The 22,118-nt window shown below is 44.0% G+C and overlaps 1 protein-coding gene across 1 annotated transcript in view; it reads left to right on the top strand.

Moving 5' to 3' along the window:
• The first annotated feature begins 230 nt into the window (after positions 1-230).
• The window catches only part of DDX11 (DEAD/H-box helicase 11), a 161,131-nt gene continuing 139,243 nt past the window's right edge, over positions 231-22,118 (top strand). Inside the window, exons 1-2 of the mRNA XM_077468971.1 lie at positions 231-455; positions 19,807-19,977. Of these exons, the coding sequence (XP_077325097.1) occupies positions 19,837-19,977 (141 nt within the window). The 5' untranslated portion in view covers positions 231-455; positions 19,807-19,836. The remainder of the gene's footprint in view (positions 456-19,806; positions 19,978-22,118) is intronic.

Below are 22,118 nucleotides of genomic sequence, written 5' to 3'. Positions count from 1 at the left end.
AGGTTCATGTGATAAAATAATCAATGCACATTTTTCATCCAGAAAAAATATGTGCATTTATTATTATTTTTATTTCAAGTCCACAGTTTTTTAAATTTACCTCCAGAGGTTTTGGGAACGCCCCCGGGCGTCCAAACATGTAATAGCAACACTTGACACATCTCCTCTGAGCATATGCAGGTATTCCGAGCTGGCTCAGAAGCCGGAAGTGATGCTAATCATGGGCGGAAGTACAGCCGCGGCCATATTGGAGAAGGCTGCGGCAACAAGTAAAGAAGTAGAAAACTGCACAGGGAAAGAAGAATAGCGGGAACTCAATTCATATCCAACGAGTATCATTTACACAAAAGGCACAATGAATAGCTATGCCATTTGGGCATAAAAGGACAAACACGGGTGCCCAATCTAGGAGGATTCACCCCAGCATATGAAGTCTCTGCACTCATCCTGAGCAGGTAAGTGGTAGGAAAAGTAAAACATGAGTGGGGCCTGCATTGAATGTATAGTCTAGTTTTAGGTGGTCCTAGAGGGGTCAGTAAGGTGGAGCTGTCCATGGTGTGCTGACATAGGGAGATCAGGAGATTGGGGGGGTCTGCTGCAGGCAATGCTCAGTCCTCTCTGTAGGGAGGGGGTTCTGTATGAATGGCAGGGTGGGGGGTGTTATAATGTATCTGGGGATTACACTGAGTAGCCATAACTTTATGGCCACTGACAGGTTGAGTGAAGAACATTGAGGATATCATTACAATGACATCTAGGAGTCGGTGAGATTTATTAGGCAGCAAGTAAACATGTTATCCCTGAAGTTGTGTTCAAGGCAGGAAAAATGGCCATCACTGTTTATGTATGGGGCTGCATAGTTGCAGACCATTCAGGGTGCCCGTGCTGACCCGTGTCTACAGCCTACAATGGGCACTTAAACGTAATAACTTGACCACAGCGCAATGGAGCAAGGTGGCCTGGTTTGATGAATCCTGTTTTCTTTTACATCATGTGGCTGCTGATGCTTTGGGCAATGTTCTGCTGAAAAAAAAAAAAAAAACACTTGTGGATGTTACTTGACCTGAAAGGAGTGGCACCCGCTTTGGTCTTTTGCTGCTGTAGCCCATCTTCAAAGTTTGATGTGTTGTGCGTCCAGAGATGGTATTCTGCATAACTTACAAAGTCACATACAAAGTCTGATGCTCGGTTTGAATATCAGCAAGTCTTATTCAGCACATCCAGATACCTAAATGCATTGAGTTGCTGCCTTGTGATTGGCTGATTAGCATTTTGTGTTATCAAGCAATTGAACATGCGTACCTAATAAAGTGGCCAGTGGGTGTATATAAGTTACTATGGGTACCATAAAGCACAGTTGTGATTATGAAGTTGTTCTCTGTCCCATAATTCCAGGCAAAATCAACCTGGTGCCATTAGGAATCAATTTGTGTTTCCGCCCGCAATCCAGAATGCCTAGGCTTGAATGGAGCCTAAGGCCCCATACACACTATCAGATTTTCTGCTGAGTTTTTCCTTCAGATTTACCAAAACCATGTAGTGCAGGAGCCTGCCTGATTGCATACACATTGAAACTCCTAAGGTTTGACCTCATATTATATGGTTTTGGAAAATCTGATAGTGTGTATGGGGCTTGAGGCACCTGTGTTACCTTTTTGATGCGGTTTTTGAGTCACGTGACCTAAAAAAAAAACAAAAAAAAAAAACCCCACCAGTAATGCAGTAAAATTGTGGTAAATTCGCAGCAAAATCACATGCGTTTTTTAGTGTCCTTATCTGCACCTTTTTCTCCTATCGGCAAAATGCCGATAACACCATTTTGTATCTCTAGTCCAAGCGGCGGTTTGCCCACCGCTGCAAAAATTAAGAGCCAGCAGCTACACATACTGCAGCTGCCGACTTTTAATAATTGGACACTTACCTGTCCTGGAGTCCAGCAATGTCGACACCGCAGCTCATGTTTCCATCAGCTGGTTGGGTGCTGCCACCTCCATTGCGGGTAAGGGTACCCGACAGTGCAGCATTATGGCTTCACGCCGGGAACCCTACTGCGAATGCGCGAGGCCCCGCTCCTCTCTCCTACTGGCTCAGTGGCCGGGGAAGGGCTCTTTATGTCAATGTAAACGCACTGCAAATGCCCTGTTTACAGCACATTTGTGAAGCATTTAGAAAGTGTTACCAACCGAGATGGTAATACAAAAATATATATGATAAAAAACCAACACAAAGGGGGTGCCTGGTAAGCATTTTGTTAAGGTGAGGTAAACACGCTGTTAATGCATCTCAACACATAAGATGCGCTAATTGGCACTCAAATTTGTTTGCACATCTAAATGACCCCTTACAGTCCAACATGCTTACACGCTAAGACTTGGGCTGGGTTCACACCATCCAATTCGCAATAGCAGGAGAATTTGACTGGCACTCTATGGAGCCGGGTTCACAAATCTCTGCTGCGGCTCCGGTGAGAATTTGCATATGATCCCTGTGCGTCTTTTGGTCCGTTTCATGTCCGAATTCAGCCAAAAATTGCTGCTGACTGCTGACCCTGCTGCACAGTTAGGAGAGAATATACAAGTGAAAGGTTACACTCATTGGACAGCTGTTTTCCCGCCAAAAGGTTTGTCACCAATCCAGTGCCCAGCTCCAACTGAGGTAAATCTTCCCAGCTACAGCAGACAGCTTGTAACCTGAAACACAAAACAGAACCAGCAAAGCAAGCAGCCCCAGAGAGATTTGTACTTAAAGCACAGCTCCACCCAGGGAACTCAGCCCGGGGGAAATTTTTACCCCTCTGGTCAGGTCCTGTCTCCTGTTGGGTATGGAGACATGTGAGGGGAAGATGGTACCCCACCCATCTCCATACCATTGCAGGACGGAATTGACAAGAAAACATCACTTCCACCCATTGCTTTTAAAGCGGGACTGCACTGCGGAAAAAAATATTAAAAGCCAGCAGCTACAAATACTGCAGCTGCTGACTTTTAATAAATGGACACTCACCTGTCCCGGGGTCCAGCGATGCCGGCAGCTGAGGCCAATCGATCTCTCGGCTGCTGCCGCCACCATTCTAGGTGAGGGAATCAGGAAGTGAAGCGAATCGGCTTCAATTCCCGGTTCCCTACTGCGCATGCGCGAGTCGCGCAGCGCAATAGGAATTGTCCGCGCTGTCTCTGGGACCCGTGTGTGTCCCAGCAGACAGCGTGCAGGGACAGGAAGAGGCATAGACTCCCATGGGAATCTATGCCTGGAAGTGGGTGTAAATACCTGTCTTTGACAGGTATCTGCACCCCCCCTCCCCCCTGAAAGGTGCCAATTGTGGCACCGGAGGGGGGGGGGGAGGGTTTCGATCAGCGGAAGTTCCCCTTTAGGGTGGAACCCCGCTTTAAAAAGACATTTTTATTATTGTTTTTTCAAACAACTTTTTTGTCATGCTTTTCTCCTATTACAAGGGACGTTTACATTCCTTCTAATAGGAATAAAGTGACACAATTGTATTTATTATTTATTTAAAGAACATAAAACATGTAAAAATAAAAAGGTAAAATAAGGCAAAAAAAAAGGGTTTTAAACATGTGCCCAGCTCGCATGCAGAAGCGAACACGTACGTGAGCAGCGCCCACATATGAAAACGGTGTTCTAACCACACGTGAGGTATCGCCACGATGAGTGAGAGCAATAATTCTAGCATTAGACCTACTTTGTAACTCAAAACATGCAACCTGTACATTTTTTTTTAAAACATTTCCTATGGAGATTTTTAAGGGTAAAAGTGTGTCACCATTCCACGAGCGGGTGCAATTTTGAAGCGTGACATGTTGGGTATCAATTTACACGGCGTAACATGCTTATGGTATTTATGCCGTTGTTTTAATTTTATTTAGCCAAACGTTTTTTCAGCGGAACCGGAAGTGCGATTTCCGCCATTTTGGTTACTGGTACTATTTGCCCTTCTTTTTGCTTATTGACTTCCTATTCGCCCCTTCCTTAAAATTGATGTAAACCCAATATCGTCCTTTCTAAACTACTGCCATAGGGGCTATCTAGGATATTAGGATAAACATGCCTCCTGCATGTATCTTTACCTGTCAAATGTCTCCCCTCTGTCTGTTATGAGACCCGAAAAACTGCATATTCTGTGGGTGGGTCTGTTGTCTGGAGCTCGGTGGGTGGAGTTGTGATGTCAGTAGACTCTCCGACCACCTCTACACTCCCCTTGTCAATATGTATTTTCTCCTGTGTATTTATTACACTGAACTTCTGCATTGATCTCTAACATCCAGTGAAAAGACAGGAAAGTAACCACATGACTTCAGCATGTCCAATTATGCTGAGGTGTGGAACATCCAATTCTGCCAGAGCAGCAGAAGAAAGGAGTGGAAGGGAATTAAAAAATAATGCATGTCTCTTAGGCTAGTGCACGAGATATGGAAATCACCTGTCACTCACAGCAAGGGGGAGGATTTGAGGAAGTTTTTCTCTGTTTGTCAAGATTTATCTCGCTGAACAATAAAAGAGGATTGCTCAGAGATGGATTAACTCTTTGTGCAAAAGACTGGGCTCAAATGATAGGAAATCTTGTACTCTACAATATGACATCATTTGGTCACTGTAGTTGCACCCCCCTTTCTTCATTCGCTACCTTTTGATAGGTGACTTATTTAGGCCACAGGAAATGACTGAATAGACCTTTTTTACATTTTTAATAATAGAAACTCTGGTTAAAACTTTATTTCAAACTCAGTTGAAAACCCCCTATCCCAATATACTACCGTTATTATATTAGCTTAACCACGTGCCACCCAGGCCAATTCTGACATTTCTCTCCTACATGTAAAAATTTTACAAATGCGTTTTTTTGGGAAAAAAAATTTCATGCTTAAAAAAACAAACAGTAAAGTTAGCCCAATTTTTTTGCATAATGTGAAAGATGAAGTTAAGGCGAGTAAATACATACCTAACATGTCATGTTTCAAAATTGAACACGCTCGTGGAATGGCGCCAAACTTCGGTACTTAAAAATCCCCATAGGAGACACATTAAAATTGTTTGCTGGTTACATGTTTTGAGTTACAGACGAGGTCTAGGGCTAGAATTATTTCTCTTGCTCTGACGTTCACGGCGATACCTCACATGTGTGATTTGAACACCGTTTACATAGGTGGGCGTGACTTACGCATTCGTTCGCTTCTGCGTGCGAGCACATGGGGACGGGGCACTTACATTTTTTTTTTTTTTTTTGTTAATTTTACTTTTATTTTTTTACTTTGACACTTTTTTTTTTCTGTCTGGGAAGCCTGAAATAAAAAACATGATCTCGGCTTCCCAGCAGAGACGGCGCCATTTGTTTGAATGCAGAGGCTGGGCGTGCAGACCTAACATTGCGCCCAGCCTCCAAATGATCATAGAGAGACTGGGGACCATCTGGTCCGCCGGAAATCTGTATGGTCAACATCCGGGGCCAGCGGATCCGTTCTCTGACTCACCGATGGCAGGGGTGAGTCGGTAGAAGCAACGGAGGGGGGGGGGTCCCCTCTCGCCACCCATAAGAACAATCAAGTGGCTGAACAGCTGCTATGATCATTCTCATGGTGTAGGGAATTGCTGGCTCTTAGGCTGGGTTCACACTGCTGCGGCTAGGAGAACCGGATGTGATTCGCACCGCACTGCAGTGCAAATCACATCTGATCTCTGTGCGATGCGAGTTCAGCCATACTGATAGTATGGCTGAATTTGCATCGCACCCGCCAAGAAACTCGCACAGGACCCTTTTTTTTTGGTCCGCAGCAGAATCGTCCGAGTTTGCAGATCGCACTGCGATATGCGAACTGATCTGGGGGTGTCATTAAAGTTTCACTGACACTCCCAGCAGTCCGCATAGGGCAGTGTGAACTGCCGGCGGGAGGCATGCGATGGCGGGAACCCGCCGCGGATTCGTGGCATTCCCGCATCGCTTCAGTGTGAACCCAGCCTTAAAGACGATACCTGAATTCAGATATCCCCGCTCAAAGTCAAGGATGTCATATGAAGCCTGACGGGTGGGAAGTGGTTAAAAATGTTATATGGAAACGTCATAACCACGGCACTGGTTATGAAAACTTGAAAATAGTATTTATGGTACTTGAAAATATTCAATATTTATTACAAAATCGACAATGAAAATTTAAATTAAAAAAATACTAAAAATTAAACAATAAGATTAAAATAAAGGTAAAAAAATAAATAATAATAAAGAGAAAATATTAAAATAAAAATATATCAAAATAATGAAAATAAATATAATACAATTTAAAAAGGAAACAATTGATATCTAATTCCACATTTAACCCATTCGGTTTCATTGTGTCCATATTGAATATCCAATGAGTTTCATTACGTTAAATCTTCCTTCGCAGATTTGAATTTCTCCAGTTTTGGTCTATTTTTGTCTATAGCATAACATTTAAGGTACTGTGGGTCCCTATTATGTTTTTATCCTAAAGTGTTGTGAAATACTGTTGAAATACTGTTGTCTGAATCCCTTCTTTATGTTCTTAATATGCTCACCTATCCTAATAGAGAGTTTTCTCGTTAATCTCCCTACGTATTGCAACCCACAGCTGCACTCCAACACATAGGTTACATGTGTGCTGCAACACGTTATGAGTTTGTCTATCTTGTATTTTTGCATAGTTGTGTTAGATATTCTGTTATTTTCTGGTTCCTTTTTTGGTGGTTCTACAAGTTTTACTACACCTGTAGAAACCTTTTTGATCAAAGAAGTTTACCATTTTCTTAGGTGGGTCAGGTACATTTTTTTTTTTTTTTTCTACACTGTCTCTAATTCTCCTCGCTCGTCTATAAATAAACATTGGTTTAGATGGCACAATGTTACTTAGTTGAGGGTCATTACAGATAATTGGCCAATTTTTCTTTACAATTTCCTCCAGGACTCTGTATTCCGTATTAAATCCTGTAATGGATACCTCATTTTGCTCTTTTTTTGTTTTTATTTGAGTATAATTTCTAAACTCCCTACTTTATCCCTAGTGTGCTCCAATTCTTTCCTTGCATAAATGTTATTTACAAATCTTTCAATTAATATATCTGTTCGTGCGGAATAATCCTTCATAAAGTCACAGTTACGCCTAATCCTAATAAATTGGCCTTTGGGTATGGCTCTTTTCCACTGGGGATGATGGCAACTACTAGAAGGGATATAACTAGGGATGCGCCGATACTTGCCATTTTCGGGGGTTTCGGTACTCGTGAAAATTCACTGATACCGGACGTGACGTCAGCTTGGGCGGAGCTCGGGAACTGGATAAGGTTCCAGCCTCTTCACATGGCGGTGAGTGCTGTTTCCCTCATGACATGTGTTTTTGCTGCTGCTCCTGCGTCTGCTACATGGCTGCCCCACATGGCGAGCGTCCTCCTTACAACATGTCCCCTCATGGCGGCCGGTGAGTGCTCTTCTCTATTTCTAACTGTTGCTTGCTTCCTACTTATGTGTCCTGCGGCTGGTCATTGCGGTACAGTACTACTAGCTTACATCAACTACCTAACATGGTACTGTACTGTTCTTGCTTCTCCTCATGTCTAAACATTGTGAACTTGCAATGTACATGACATGTCATTGATGACATTGACATTATTTTTATATAACATGTTCTGTGTAATTTGTGCTTTAACAGCTTTGTGACCAGCAAATAAACATATTTTCTTTCATAATGTCTTTTTGACTGCGTTTCAATTCCTCATATTATGGCGAAAAGGTGTAATTTTTTTTTATTTTTTTTAAATGGTCACCAAAATCAGGTATCGGTAATTGTTATCGGCGAGTACATCATGTAGCTGAACAGTTGGACAATGGTTATATCTAGGGATGCACCAATGCCACTTTTCTGACACCTCATCATGTCAAGTATTGGTACTCTGTGTCAGAAAAGTGGCATTGGTGCATCTCTAGATATAACCATTTCTATCGGTGTCTTGAAGTGTGTCCAAGTGTTCAGCTGGTTCCCATTCTTAGAAAATTTCCAAATCGAGAAAATGAATATCACTTTGGTGTACATTCACTGTAAACTTCATGCCATAGTCATTTGTGCCTATATATTTTACGAATTTTTGTTTAGTTCTTCCTGATTCCTTTTCCATACAATTTAATATATCATCTATAAATCTTTTGTAGATTGATATATGTGGCCAATAGCGTCCAAAAATGTCCTCTTTCTCCCACTTGTTATGGAATATATTGGCCACACTTGGAGCATATTTGTTACCCATACCCATAACTTTATTTGTCTATAGTAATGGTGTTTATGCCAAAAAAGTTGTTTCTCATGGCCATTCTCAAACCCTCCAGTATGAATTTTCTTTGTTTTAATTTAAAATTGGACTGATTTATAATTTTTTTTTTTTAATGCCATATTTTTTTCATTGTCCATTTTGTAATAAATATTTAATAGTTATGACTTTTCCTTGTAGCATTTTTAGGCTAATATTAATATCAATTGTTTCATTGAAGATTTTTAATTTTAATCTTTAATTTTTTTTTTTTTTTATTAAAAATGTATTTCTATTTTTCTTTTCATTTTCCATTTTGTAATAAATATTGAATATTTTCTCTGTATTCTGCAGTTATGATGTTTACATACTACAGTTTTTAAGCTAATATAATAATGGTAGCTTATTGGAATAGGGGGTTTTGAACCGAGTTTTAAATAACTTTTTTCAGCAGAGTTTCTATTAAAAGTGTCTATTGAAAATGATGGTCATTTTTATTTCTATGAGGATTAAAGATCACTGAAAGGTGGAGACTTGTGTAATAAATATTGGTATAATTGTTGTGAAACCCGTGGCATACCTCTACAAAAGGAACAACAAATCCAGGCATATATTTGAAGTGTTTTAATCATTGCTTTGTGGTGCAAACTTTAGAAGGTGGTGGTGAATCACAAACTGGCGGAACACAGATGTGAAGCTTAAGCACGGGGGTTAAACTACTCGTGAAAAAGAGCAGCACTGGGACTTTCTGATACTTTATCTAAATCATTTTCCCTGTGGTTATAATTCATATGTATATACAGTATTTTGAATTGCTATTTTTCATGAGTTTATTTCATGTGTTTTATTCTAATGCATAATATGTCATTCCTTACGGTATATGTTGCAGGCACATGCATTGCTGATTTTACTATATTATCTCTGAAGTTTTCATAAGTCAACCCATTTTCTCAAAGATGCTAAACTGGTCTTCTGAAAACATCATATGAGAATGGTCATTGTGATACAGACTGTTCCTTCATTTTATATCCTTTACCGCCACTATTGAGGTACACTGACAGCTGCCATCTATCACTACAGGAAAGCTCACGGATTCTCTGTACTTCTCTGGTATATACCAAAGTCCATGCTATTGGAGAACAATGGCAGCAGAAACTGAAGGAGATACATAAAAAGATGCTTGAAAAAAAAATAGAGTGTGCCTGTCTAAATGCATGTTAGGTAAAGCCTCTCTTAGGGCACTTTCACACAGGGGCGGGCGTCGGCGGTAAAGTGGCGCTATTTTTAGCAGCAATTTACCGTAGTTTTTGGTGCGACTTTCGGCCGCTAGCGTGGTGCTTTTAACCCCGCTAATGGCTGAAAAAAGAGGGTTAAAAGCACGCGCAAAACTGCGCTTTATCGGTGCTTCGGCAGCGCTGCCCATTGATTTCAATAGACAGGGGGCGCTTTAGGAGCGGTGTATGCACCGCTCCTACAGCACCTCAAAGATGCTGCTTGTAGGCCTTTTTTTTTAGCGTCCTGCCAGAACAACGCTACAGTGTGAAAGCAATCTGTCTTTCACACTGGAGTAAGAGGCGCTTTACAGGTGCTTTTCTGGTGGTATTTTTAGCGATCTAGCGCCTGTAAAGCGCCTCAGTGTGAAAGTAGCCTTATTGCTTAACTCATTGCATGTCTACAAGGAAATGCTGTCTTCTGGTTATCTATATATATTTTTGTTAGACCCCTTTCACACTAGGGTGCTTTACAGGTACTATAGCGCTAAAAATAGCACCTGTAAAGGGCCTTTCTTTCACACTGGAGCGGTGCGCTGGCAGGACGAAAAAAAGTCCGGCAAGCAGCTTCTGTTTAGGAGAGGTGTATACACCGCTCCTAAAGCGCCCTTGCCCATTGAAATCAATGGGCAGCGCCGCCAAAACACAGGCAAAGCGGCACTTTGCCGCCGTTTTTAACACTTTTTTCCGGTGATTAAAAGTGCGCTGCTAAAACCACGGTAAAGTGCTGCTTTACCACCGACGCCCGGGCGCTGTGGGTGTGAAAGGGCTCTTAGTATTAAAGAGAAATTCTATAGGATTTTATACAAGATCTGGGGGTTTTAGATTTGTAACTTTCTTTGTTGTATAAGTGTGAGCACAGACCTTTTAAGTGCAGTATTGTACAAAGCTTAGGCCTCATGCACATGGACATATACCCCGAATCTTTGTGCCAGGAGCCGACAGAAAAACACAGCTTTAGAAAATCCCTTTTCCCTTATTGTCTTTCAGGACAGCACATGAAATAGCTCCACCCGCTAGGAAACTGGAAACACAAACTTCTTCACATTTTAAAAGGAGGCTTCTCCCCACAGCTCATCAGTTTTTTTGTGTTTCCTCCAGGAAGGGAACACCTAGTAGGAGCCAGGGTCTCTTATGGTGTTAGAGTCTGCTCCTTACACCACCGTGCCAGAGGGTAGCTGGTAAGTGGGCTCCTTTTTTCCCTTTCAACTCAAAGAGAGCAGGACTGTTGCTGGAGCCGCTCCTTAGACGGCGGCAGCTGTTCGGGGGGGTCTTTTAAACTGCATGACAGCATTACAGGACGCCGCCATCTTAGTGGAGGCAGAGTAGAGTCTCGGCCGGAAGTGAGGTATCTGGCAAGGGGGTGGCGCTGGGAACAGGCGCATAGTAATTTATTTCTGACGTCAAGGGCGCAGGGAAAGAAGGGAGGAGCAGTCCTGGTGCCTATAGTCTGGCAGCGGTGTCTTTGGATTAAGGAACTGCCGCTTGGCAGCCACCGAACGGAAGCAGCACCACTATGGATTCTGTGGCAGCAGCGAGTGGGACAGGCACAGGCACCAGCAAGGCCCAGGTAAGAGGGTATGGGGAGTCTACCCTATTCACTATGGTGCCTCTCTCACAAAGTTCCCCCCCACCCCCCTTGGTGGCTGGGGCTTGTCTGGGCACAGGGAGTTGTCTTATGTTCTGCCTGTGCACCTGTGGTGAGCCTGTTAGGAGGAAGCTTTGACTCACTGGGATTGGTGTTTTCTCTTTTTGTCTTTTTTTTTTTTCTGGCAGGATAAGAGCTCTGAGCCAGCTATCAAAAAGAGATGCCCCTCATGTAAGCCTCGGAGATTCCTACTGTGTGTGGTCTAAATCGGACTGTTTCCATCGGAGTATCCGACGGACCAAGTTTTCCAACTTGTTGGTAAAATTTTCTGACAAAATGCTCCGATTGGACATACTCCGATCTTGTGTAGAGAATTCCGATCGGACAAAGTGCCACGCATGCTCAGATCAAATTCCTACACCAAAGATATTGGCTACTAGCGTGAACGTAGTCCCGTCGTAACGAAATAACGTAATCACGTCGGATTTTCCGACAACTTTGTCCGACCGTGTGTATGCAACATTTTCGAACAAAATCCGACGGATTTGGTTGTCGGAATCTCCGACCGTGTGTACAAGGGCTAAGACAAAATTGATAGAGGGTTAGAAGAAGACTTTTATGTCAGCTCTGCATTGACTCCTTAGTCAAAGAAGAGGCTTCTTCCGCATGCAGCGTAATAATTGCATCAGTTAAGAAAGAGCTAGATGCTACCATTCAAGCTTTTCGCTCTTCTCTTGCAACACCATCCCTGAGTCAAGCAACTACCTCAGACCCCTCTCAAGTCTCACAATTGATCCCAATGGTAGAGGCTGGCCCTCCTACTCAAAGGGAACGTTTCCCCTCGCAGTCCAGGGAAGAGGAGGAGGAGGAGGAGGAGAAAGAGGCAGAGGATGCACCTTCAAGATACAAACTGTCCTTCGAGCAAGTAGACAGTCTGTTGCAAGCAATATATGCAACATTGGGATTAGAGGAAGGAAAAAGATTTATCACTACATGATCGAATGTACGCAGGGTTTAGTGAAGCAAAAAGGCACACTTTACCTGTACATTCGGTAATCTCGGAGAACATTAAGAAGGAATGGGCTGATCCAGAGAAAATACCCTTTTTCCCAAGAGCTCATGAGAGGCGTTTTCCATTTAATGAAGACCCAGAGTCACTTTGGAACAAAGTTCGAAAATTAGATGCAGCTTTTTCTGAAGTGTCCAGATCAACTGATTTGGCATTTGAGGACATGGGTATTCTGAAGGATGCCATGGACAAGCGGATGGATCAGCAACGTAAAAAAACCTGGCAATCCATTATGGGAAATCTTAAACCGGCTATGGCTACCACCTGCGTCTCTAGAAATATGGAGTTCTGGCCGAATCAGCTAAAAGCACACATTATAGTGGATTCACCCGAACAGTAGATTCTGGATTCCTTTCCAACTCTAACAGCAGTTGAAGCTTATATTTCTGATGCCTCTGCAGAATCAATAAGGATGTCAGCCAGATCCGGGGCCTTAAAGAGGGAGTCCACTGGAAAAAAAAAAATTAAAAGCCAGCAGCTATAAATACTACATCTGTGCAATGTCGGCAGCCGAGGCCGATTGTTCGCTCGGCTGCTGCCGCCACCATTCTCGGTGAGGGAATCAGGAAGTGAAGCATTGCGGCTTCACTTCCCAGTTCCCTACTGCGCATGTGCGAGTCGCGCAGCGGAATGGGAATGGTCCGCGCTGTCTCTGGGACCCGTGTGTCCCATGGGAGTCTATGCCCGGAAGCGGGTGCAAATACTAATCTTAGAGGGTTCCGATGAGCGGACGTTCCACTTTAGGGTGGAACCCCGCTTTAATTCGGCTAGGAGTGCTCTACGGCTGAAAACACGGCCTGGGGATGCAGATTCCAAAAAATAAATTGTGTGGAGTTCCATTTTTGGGGGATCTCTTACTGGGTCCTGATCTGGAGAGGTTTTTTCAACCTCAAAAAAATCCGGAGCAGGGTAACAGGCCCCAAGAAAAGAGAAGGAATTGGTCCTTTTCAATCCTTCTACGCCAGCCAATAAAACACGACTTTGTTTTGCCGATGGGAGGAAGGCTCCAAAAATTCCTTGCTCTTTGGGAAAACATGACAAAAAAAACTTTTATTTTGGACATGCTGGCCCAGGGGTACAAAATGGAACTTTTGGACCTTCCTCCAGAGAGATGCTGTGTAAAAGACCTGTCAAAGAACACTACAAAGGCCCTAGCCATGAAGAACCTGTTAGGGGAATTGATGCAACGGTGTTGTGGTTCAGGTGTCTCCAGAGGAACGTTTCCATGGTTTTTATTTCCATATTTTCCTGATAAGGAAACCATCAGGAAGCTTTTGCCTCATCCTCCATTTGAAACCGTTAAACAGATCAATCCAATACAGGCGATCCTGCATGGACTCCATCTTTGTCCGTAAGAAATCTTAGTCAAGGGATGCTTCATGGCATCGATCTACTTAAGTGATGCGTACCTACATGTACCTCACATGTTCCTCAGTCTCAAAAATACCTCAGGCTGGCAATAAATATGAGGAAGGAAGTGCTGCATCTTCAATTCAGGGCCCTCCCATTTTGGTCTTTCTTCTGCCCCCTGAATATTTACCAAGATTATGGCAGAAGCCCTAGCTCCCCTCCGGCTGCAGGGAATAGCGGTCGTCTCTTATCTGGACGACCTCCTATTCTTTGCCCCTTCCAGAGAGAAGTTGCAGGTAAACCTGGACAAGGCCCGCAGTCATCTGGAGGCCTTGAGCTGGATTGTGAACATTCAAAAATCTAATTTCAATCCAGCACAAAGCGTTCAATTTCTAGGTTATGTGATAGACTCTGTAGAGCAGAGGGTTTTCCTTCCAGAAGAGAAGAAATAAAGAAAAAGCCTTAAGTGTAGTAGGTAGCCTTCAGACAAATTAGGAGGTATCAATCAGAAGGATTATGTCAGTCATGGGAACCTTGACCTCAACTATGCTGGCCCTCCAATGGGCAAGACTCCATTTCACGCCCCTTCAGAGTTTTCTCTTAAGAGTTTGGGATCACAGTTCAGAAACCTTAGACACAAAGGTAAAGCTTCCCACCAGAGTAAAGAGGACTCTTTGGTTGTGGAGAAGTCAGACTGTTCTGTCAAGGGGCCTACTCTGGTCCTTCCAGACAGAAATAAGGGTCAGACAGACGCCAGCAGTTGGGAATGGGTGCCCACTGGGGTCAAAACATAGCACAGGGAGTTTGGTACCAAGCCGAACCAGGAAGGTCATCAAACTGGAGGGAGTTAAGAGCAGTCGCTCTAGCTTTAGCTGCCTTCTCTCCAAGCCTCCAAGGGTCCCATGTGCAGATCCTTTCAGACAATGCCACCTCCATGGCATACCTGAACAAGCGGAGGGGCACAAGGAGCGGGACTCTTCTACTACTGTCATCAGAGATTCTGGAGTGGGCAGAAAAGCATTTACTCTCCCTGTCAGCAGTGCATCTCAAGGGTACGCTAAACAGAGTAGCAGACTTCTTGAGCAGACAAAAAATTCAGGAAGCAGAGTGGAGCCTGAATCCGGAAATATTCACATTAATCAGCTCCTTCAGTTCTTCTCTCTGCACCGAGACAGCGTATTGATGGGGATAGATGCCCTTGCGCATCCCTAGAACTTTCACCTGGGCTACGCCTTCCATCCTTTTCAGCTAATACCTCTGGTATTGAGGAAAATACAAAAGGAAATGCTGTCAGTAATCTTGGTCACTCTGTTCTGGCCAAAAAGGGCCTGGTTTTCCTCCATTCTACAAATGTCGATCAAACCATTCTGTCAGCTTCCCCTCAGACAGGACTTACTACTTTAAGTCCCAGTATATCATCCAGATGTAGCCAGACTCACCTCTTGGTATCTGAGGAGCAGCTGTTAAAAAAACAAGGGTTGTCTAGTTTCCACTTAACTCGCCAGTAGAAAGAAAGTGATACCTACGCTAAAGTTTGGAGAGTCTACAACTTTTGATGTCGTTCGGCAAACCGAACCTTAGAGGAAATTTGTGTCAATTTTGGAATTTCTACAAAATGGAGTGGACAGAGGTTTTGCAATTATCACTCTTAAAGTGGTTGTAAACCCTTACAACACACTTTGACCTACAGGTAAGCCTAGATTAAGGCTTACCTGTAGGTCCAAGAAATATCTCCTAAACCTATACGGTTTAGGAGATATTTACCGAAAGACAGGCACCGCTGTCTACGGCGCATGTGCCGTAGACAGCGGCGCTCAGGCGTACTGAGCGCGCCGCCAACAGCGATATAAGCGGCTCCCGTGCGCATGTGCGAGAGTGACGTCATCGCGGCTTCGCCGAATGACATCGGTGAAGCGGCGAGACCCACCGAGAAGATGGATGCGCCGGACTACAGGGGACAGCGGTGACATCGCTGGCTCCTGTTTCAGGTAAGTGACACATAATGGACTACTATGCGATGCATAGTAGTCCATTATGCTTTACCTTTGCAGGGAATGAAAGAGGAAGTAAACTCATCAGGGTTTACTTCCTCTTTAAAGTGTAAGTGGCTGTCCTGGGAGTATACCTGGAACAACCTTTTTCCGCAGTTCCCTTGGTTATGAGATTCTTTAGGTCACTTACTAGGTACAGACCAGTTCCTACTAAACATTTTCCAAAATGGGACCTGTCAGTAGTTTTGCAAGCACTCGCAAAAGATCCTTTTGAACTGTTACAGACAATCTCATTAAGGAATTTGACTCTTAAGACAGTTTTCTTAGTTGGAGTTAAGACTGTGAGAACAATTGGTGAACTACATGCCCTTTCAGTTAAAGAGCCCTTTATGTTGATTTACCCTCACAAGATTGTGCTTAAAACAGATCCGGGGTTTTTGCCAATGGTGGCGTCAGTTCATAACAGATCGCAGCAAATCGTCCTGCCAACTTTTTGTTCAAATCCTTCAGGAAGTACGGAAGCATGATTCCATAATTTAGATGTAAGAAGAATTTTATCACATTACTTGGAAATAACAAGGGACTTTAGGTCTTCAGACTCTTTATTTGTTCTGTTTTCTGGCAGCAGAAAGGGACATCAAGCATCAAAGGGATCAATTGCCAGATGAATAAGATTGGCTATTTCAGAAGCTTATTCTGAAATGGGTTTGTCTCCTCCGCTGGGAATACAAGCACACTCTACTAGAGCTCTAGCCACCACATGGGCAGAAAAAGCTGGTGCCACCCCTACTAAATTTGTAAGGCGGCCACGTGGCCAAGTTATCTAACGTTCGTCCGTCATTTAGAGACTGGATCTTCTGTCAGCTGGTGATCAGGCTTTTGGCAGAAAGGTCCTGCAGGCTGTTGTCCCTCCCTAGTTGGTAAGTCTTGATTATCCTCTCATGTACTGTCCTGAAAGACGATAAGGGAAAATTCAAGTTAGACTTACCGGTAGCTTGTTTTCAAGGAGTCTCAGGATAGAAAAATACCCGCCCTTCGTGTTTATAATGTATATATAAAAATATATGCTGTGGTTAACCATATTATGATTGTGTTCCAGCTTGGGCTGGAGGTACTCTACTACTGTACTACAAATGATGAGCTGTGGGGAGAAGCCTCCTTTGAAAATGTGGTGGAGTTTGTGTTTCCTGTTTCCTAGTGGGTGGAGCCACTCTCTCACGTGCTGTCCTAACTTGAATTTTTTTGGTGCATGTTTATGCTTGTTTATCCAGTTCCATACTGCCAAAGGTCATATGACGTCCTTGGTTTTCAGTGAAAATATCTGAATGGTGCATGCAGCTACAGGCATCATCCAGATATCGTTTTTTAGAGCCGGCGTTTCTGAGCACAATAAGAATGATCATAGTGGCTGTTCAGCCACTTGATTCTAAGCGGCGATGGGTGAGTCCGTCGCCCTCAGGTGGGAGAGCCAGTCGCTCTTGGGGAGCCCGTCGCTATGGTAGAGCCCGTCGCCCTCAGGTGCTTCTCCGGGCTCTCCCATGCGATCGGGAACCCAGAGAACAAATCGGCTGGCACAGAGAGGCATAGAGAAACAGATGGTCCCCGGCATTCTCTATGATCCTTGGAGGCCCGAGCGGGACGTTATGATGTCACGTCTGGGCCACACAAATAAACAAAGCCGAGATATTGGCTAGGAAAGCATCAGGGCTGGAGATGCAGTGGGGCACAATGCTACACATCTTTTGGTTATGCCCAAAGATGGCATCATACTGGAGGAAAGTTGGGAACATTGTCCAAAAATTCACTGACTACGAGATTCTGGACGATCTGGCCTTTTTCTTATTACATGTTGCGAATATTCCAGCTAAAAATATAAGAAATCAATTTTACCACATCTGCTAAATGCTATTAAGGCATGTACAGGCAGTCCCCGAGTTACGAACAGGTTTGTTCGTAATTCGGACGCATATTCGCAGAACGGCGTCTTCCAATGTTTTCCGGCGTGCCCGCCGGCGCCACCTGCCGTTCGTAAGTCGGAGGTTCGTAACTCTGGGACCTCCTGTATCCCTCTCAAATGGAAAAACTCATAACCCCCAACTGTCGGGTGCTGGCTATATAAAGTGGAAGAGATCAATAAGATGGAAGATCTCACACTTTCAGCACAAAATAAACAAGAAAAAGATGTGGAATTTGTTTATCCTTGCCAGAAATCCATTAAGCTTGTGTGTTCCCTTGCTCTGTGCCTCTGCTGCACTGAAACCTCAAGCATTATTGTCAGCCCTGCTGAGGTCTCCTCTATAGACTACAGATTACCTGCCCCTTATGTTATGAAGATCGGGAAGGGGTGTCCTATAGTCCTAACACACTTTTTGCCTAAGGGTATCTATGATGCTTTTCCATACAGTCCGGCAAATAAACTTTGGCACCCTAGGACAGGAAGTATGTTACTGGCAGGATCATCAGATGAAAACGAACGTGGCCACCACATCTTAGGACTGGTAAACTGTAATATTACATTTTTACTGCCGCCATCTTCAGGTGCACATACACTCATTCCTTGCACTCTCCTGCCACTCCATTAAAACCCAAATTAACATTTCGTTTAAATCAGCAAAATCCTGTATGTTCCAGGTGCATCATGACAAAAAGGCGTTTAGTGTATTGCATTTGGAAAAACAGCCACAGCCTGCCAGCAGCTGCAAAGTGGGGCCCTTGCTTTCCATTTGGAATCCATTCGCTCTCTGCAGAGGTTCAACATATGCCCCCCTGCTGAATCTGAGATCAATACAGCTCAAGCTTCCTGGTATTAGAGAGCTCTAGCTCTGTCCTTTCAGGGAGCAAGCTGGACATCTGCAGAGAGACTGCTGCTTTCCCATGTAGAACAAGGGACCTTTCCTGCAGCATGCTGGCAGGGCACAGACTTTGCTAGTCGGGCTGCTGTTTACTCACTTCAATACAGGGCACTTTCACCCCCTTCCTGCCCAGGCCATTTTTCAGCTGTCAGCGCTGTCGTACTTTGACAATTGCGCAGTCATGCAACACTGTAACCACATTCAGTTTTAATCATTTTCTTCACACAAATAGAGCTCTTTTGGTGGTATTTAATCACTGCTGGGTTTTTTATTTTTTACAAAAAAACAAACTACTTTTTCTTAATTTCTAATATGCCGCACTGATTGGCGGCAGTGGTGGGCACTGATTGGCAGCACTGGTGGTAGCAGTGGTCTATCTACAGAAGTCCTATATGCTCCTTACTGGATCAGAACTAGAGCACTCAAAGCTGATGAATGGGTATGTGTCGGACCTCTACAGAAAGACCACTGCTTCTACACAGTGAGCAAAGGTCCCTTTCTGCTGCACATTGTTATAGGACAGGCTTTTCTACTTGGACTGCTTTCTAAAGAAAGCCGACTGTAAGACTTTGCATACCTGTTTGTTACACCAGGAATGTGTTCAGCTGGTTTAGGGCTCATGTTGATCACTGGTGTTCATTTTCTAAGGCTCGGTTCATACTGGTGTGCTGTCCGACATCGGATGTGATTTGCAGCACACTGCAGTGCAAATCTCATGCGATATCTGTGCGATGCGAACTCAGCCATACAGATTGTATGGCTGAATTTGCATCGCATTCGGACCAAACTTGCACAGGACCCTTTTTTTGGTCCAAACAGAATCGGATTGAACACCCATGCAATGCGATTCCTGTCCGAATTCATAGTTCGCACTGCGATATAGGTAAACTGAAATGGGGGTGTCAATAACTTTGTATTGACACTCCCAGAAGTTGGCATATGGCAGTGTGAACTGCCTGCGAGTCGGGTACGATGCGGGAACAGTAGTGGATTCACAGGGTTCTCGCATCGCACCAATATGAACTGAGCCTAAAGGCAAATAAAAAGTGCGCAGTCTATTGGCTTTTAGAAAATGAACTCATTAACATTGTTTTCCTACATTTGATGTGCATGCTAACTGCATTTTAGCAAACTTCCATTTATTCTAGCTGAACAGGACACCAGGTAGTTCAAAGGCTGCGTTTTGCCTTGCTTTGTTTCTTTGGACCCAGCATGTCCTGATTCTCTTTTAGTTGTCATCGGAATTGTGTACTTCAGCAAGTGCCTGAATCTTGGTTGCATGTGAAAGATGAACATTGTCTTGCCACTGAATGTGAGTGTATTTATAAGCAGTGTGGTAAAAATGCTGGCTCTTTCACAAAGAGCAAAATAAAATAAAATAAAAAATTGCTAATTACTCTTTTTTTCTATTTTATTACAGGCATTGGTTACTTTTTTTCATTTTTAAGGAATGGATGTATCCTCTGAGACCACAGCCCCGAAGTTCCCTTTTCCCTTTCCTCCGTATCCCATCCAGGAGCAGTTCATGTCAGAGCTGTACCGTGTGCTAGAGGCCGGGAAAGTTGGCATTTTTGAAAGTCCCACAGGAACGGTAAGGATAAAAATGAAGTCCCATGACCGTTGTATATTTATTTCTTATGGCAAGTAATTAGGCATTACTAACAAGTTATGTCCTCTTTCAACTAATGTCAGTCTGTACAGTATTAAGTCTGGCACCCAAGGCAAAGATGCCAACATGTCTCCCACACTGTCATTGGTGTGTGCACATTATGTTTTAGGAAAGTATGCCTTATAAGTTCTCATATTCAAACCATTAAAGGTGTTGAAAAGTCAGAAGATTTTTTTTTATTTTAATGCATTCTATGCATTAAGACAAAAAGCCTAATGTGTGCAGCAGCCTCCCTAATACTTACCAGACCCCCATCTTGATCCAGTGATGTCCACGAGTTCTTCGGCCATCTGAGAATCTCTCTCCTGATTGGCTGATGCCAGGATCACAGAAGAGGGACCTGAGAAGAGGAGGATCCAGGCTGCTCTGTACAAAACCACCGCACAGAGCAGGTAAGTATAACATGTTTTTAAAGTCTTTGTTATTTTTATAGAAAAAAAAAAAAATCGCTTTAACCACTTGCTGCCCACCCACAGTCAAATGAAGGCGGGACGGTGCGGCTCTCGTTCTGGGCACCATCCTATGATATCCACCCACAACGGCAGCTCTTGAGTGCCCCCGGGGGGGTGCAGCGATCGCGGCCACACTCTGTTGTTAGGACACGCCGTGACCCTGATCTCTGTAAAGGGATCTCTTTAACCATGTGATCGGCTGTGTCCAATCACAGCCGGTCATATGTAAACACAGAGATGCCGGTAATTGGCTCTCCTCGCCTCACACTGACAGTGTGTGGAGAGGAGGGCGGATCAGCGGCATCTCCTCACAGAGGACATCTAGCGCACCCGCAGTGCTAGCAGTGAGTGCCCAGCAGTAATTGCCCACCAGTGCCAGCAACCAATACAATTAGTGATGCCAGTCAGTGCTGGCTATCACTGCTGCGCATCAATGCCACCCATCAATGCCCATCAGTACCGCGTATCTGTGCCTACCAGTGCCACCTATCAGTGCTCATCAGTTCCCATAAGTGTGGCATATTTGTGCTGCCTCATCAGTGCCCATAAGTGCCATCTGATCAGTGCCCATCAGTGCAGCCTATCCTTGCCCATCAGTGCCGCTTCATCAGCGCCCATCAGTGAAGGCGAAAAATTACTTATTAACAAAATTTACTGACAGAAACTAAGAGACTTTTATTTTTTTTCAAAATCTTCAGTATTTTTTATTTTTTTTTTGGGGGGGGAAAAAATCAAAAACCCAGCAGTGATTAAATACCACCAAAAGAAAGCTCTATTTGTGTGAAGAAAATGATAAAATTTTACATGGTTACAATGTAGCATGACCGTGCAATTGTCATTTAAAGCGGGACTGCACTGCGGAAAAAAATATTAAAAGCCAGCAGCTACAAATACTGCAGCTGCTGACTTTTAATAAATGGACACTCACCTGTCCCGGGGTCCAGCGATGCCGAGGCCGATCAATCGCTCGGCTCTCGGCTGCTGCCGCCACCATTCTAGGTGAGGGAATCAGGAAGTGAAGCGAAGCGGCTTCACTTCCTGGTTCCCTACTGCGCATGCGCGAGTTGCGCAGCGCAATAGGAATTGTCCGCGCTGTCTCTGGGACCCGTGTGTGTCCCAGCAGACAGCGCGCAGGGACAGGAAGAGGCATAGACTCCCATGGGAGTCTATGCCCGGAAGTGGGTGTAAATACCTGTCTTTGACAGGTATCTGCACCCCCCCTCCCCCCTGAAAGGTGCCAATTGTGACACCGGAGGGGGGGAGGGTTCCGATCAGCGGAAGTTCCACTTTAGGGTGGAACCCCGCTTTAAGGTGTGACAGCACTGAAAGCTGAAAAATGGCTTGGGAAGGAAGAGGGTGTAAGTGCCCTGTATTGAAGTAGTTAAAGGGAATGTATAATGGTCTTGTACTTTTTTATTTTTTTTTCTCTTTGTCCTGTTCAAAAATATACCTTTTCGAAAAGTGCAAAAAATACTTGTTGATCCTTCCAAAAATGCAGCAAGCTCATATGTTTTGTGCACCCCATTATAAATCAACAGTCATTTCCCCAACTGATATTTAATGTATAGTATAAGTGCATCACACATCAGTACATACAAATAAATGTGCAAC

The sequence above is a fragment of the Lithobates pipiens genome, unplaced genomic scaffold, assembly GCF_037356315.1.
Source record: "Lithobates pipiens isolate NorthernLeopardFrog02 unplaced genomic scaffold, aLitPip1_a1.2 Scaffold_8, whole genome shotgun sequence".
Classification (NCBI taxonomy): Eukaryota; Metazoa; Chordata; class Amphibia; order Anura; family Ranidae; genus Lithobates; species Lithobates pipiens.
Note: the sequence above shows the minus strand (reverse complement) of the source record. Positions and strands in the feature narration are given on the sequence as shown.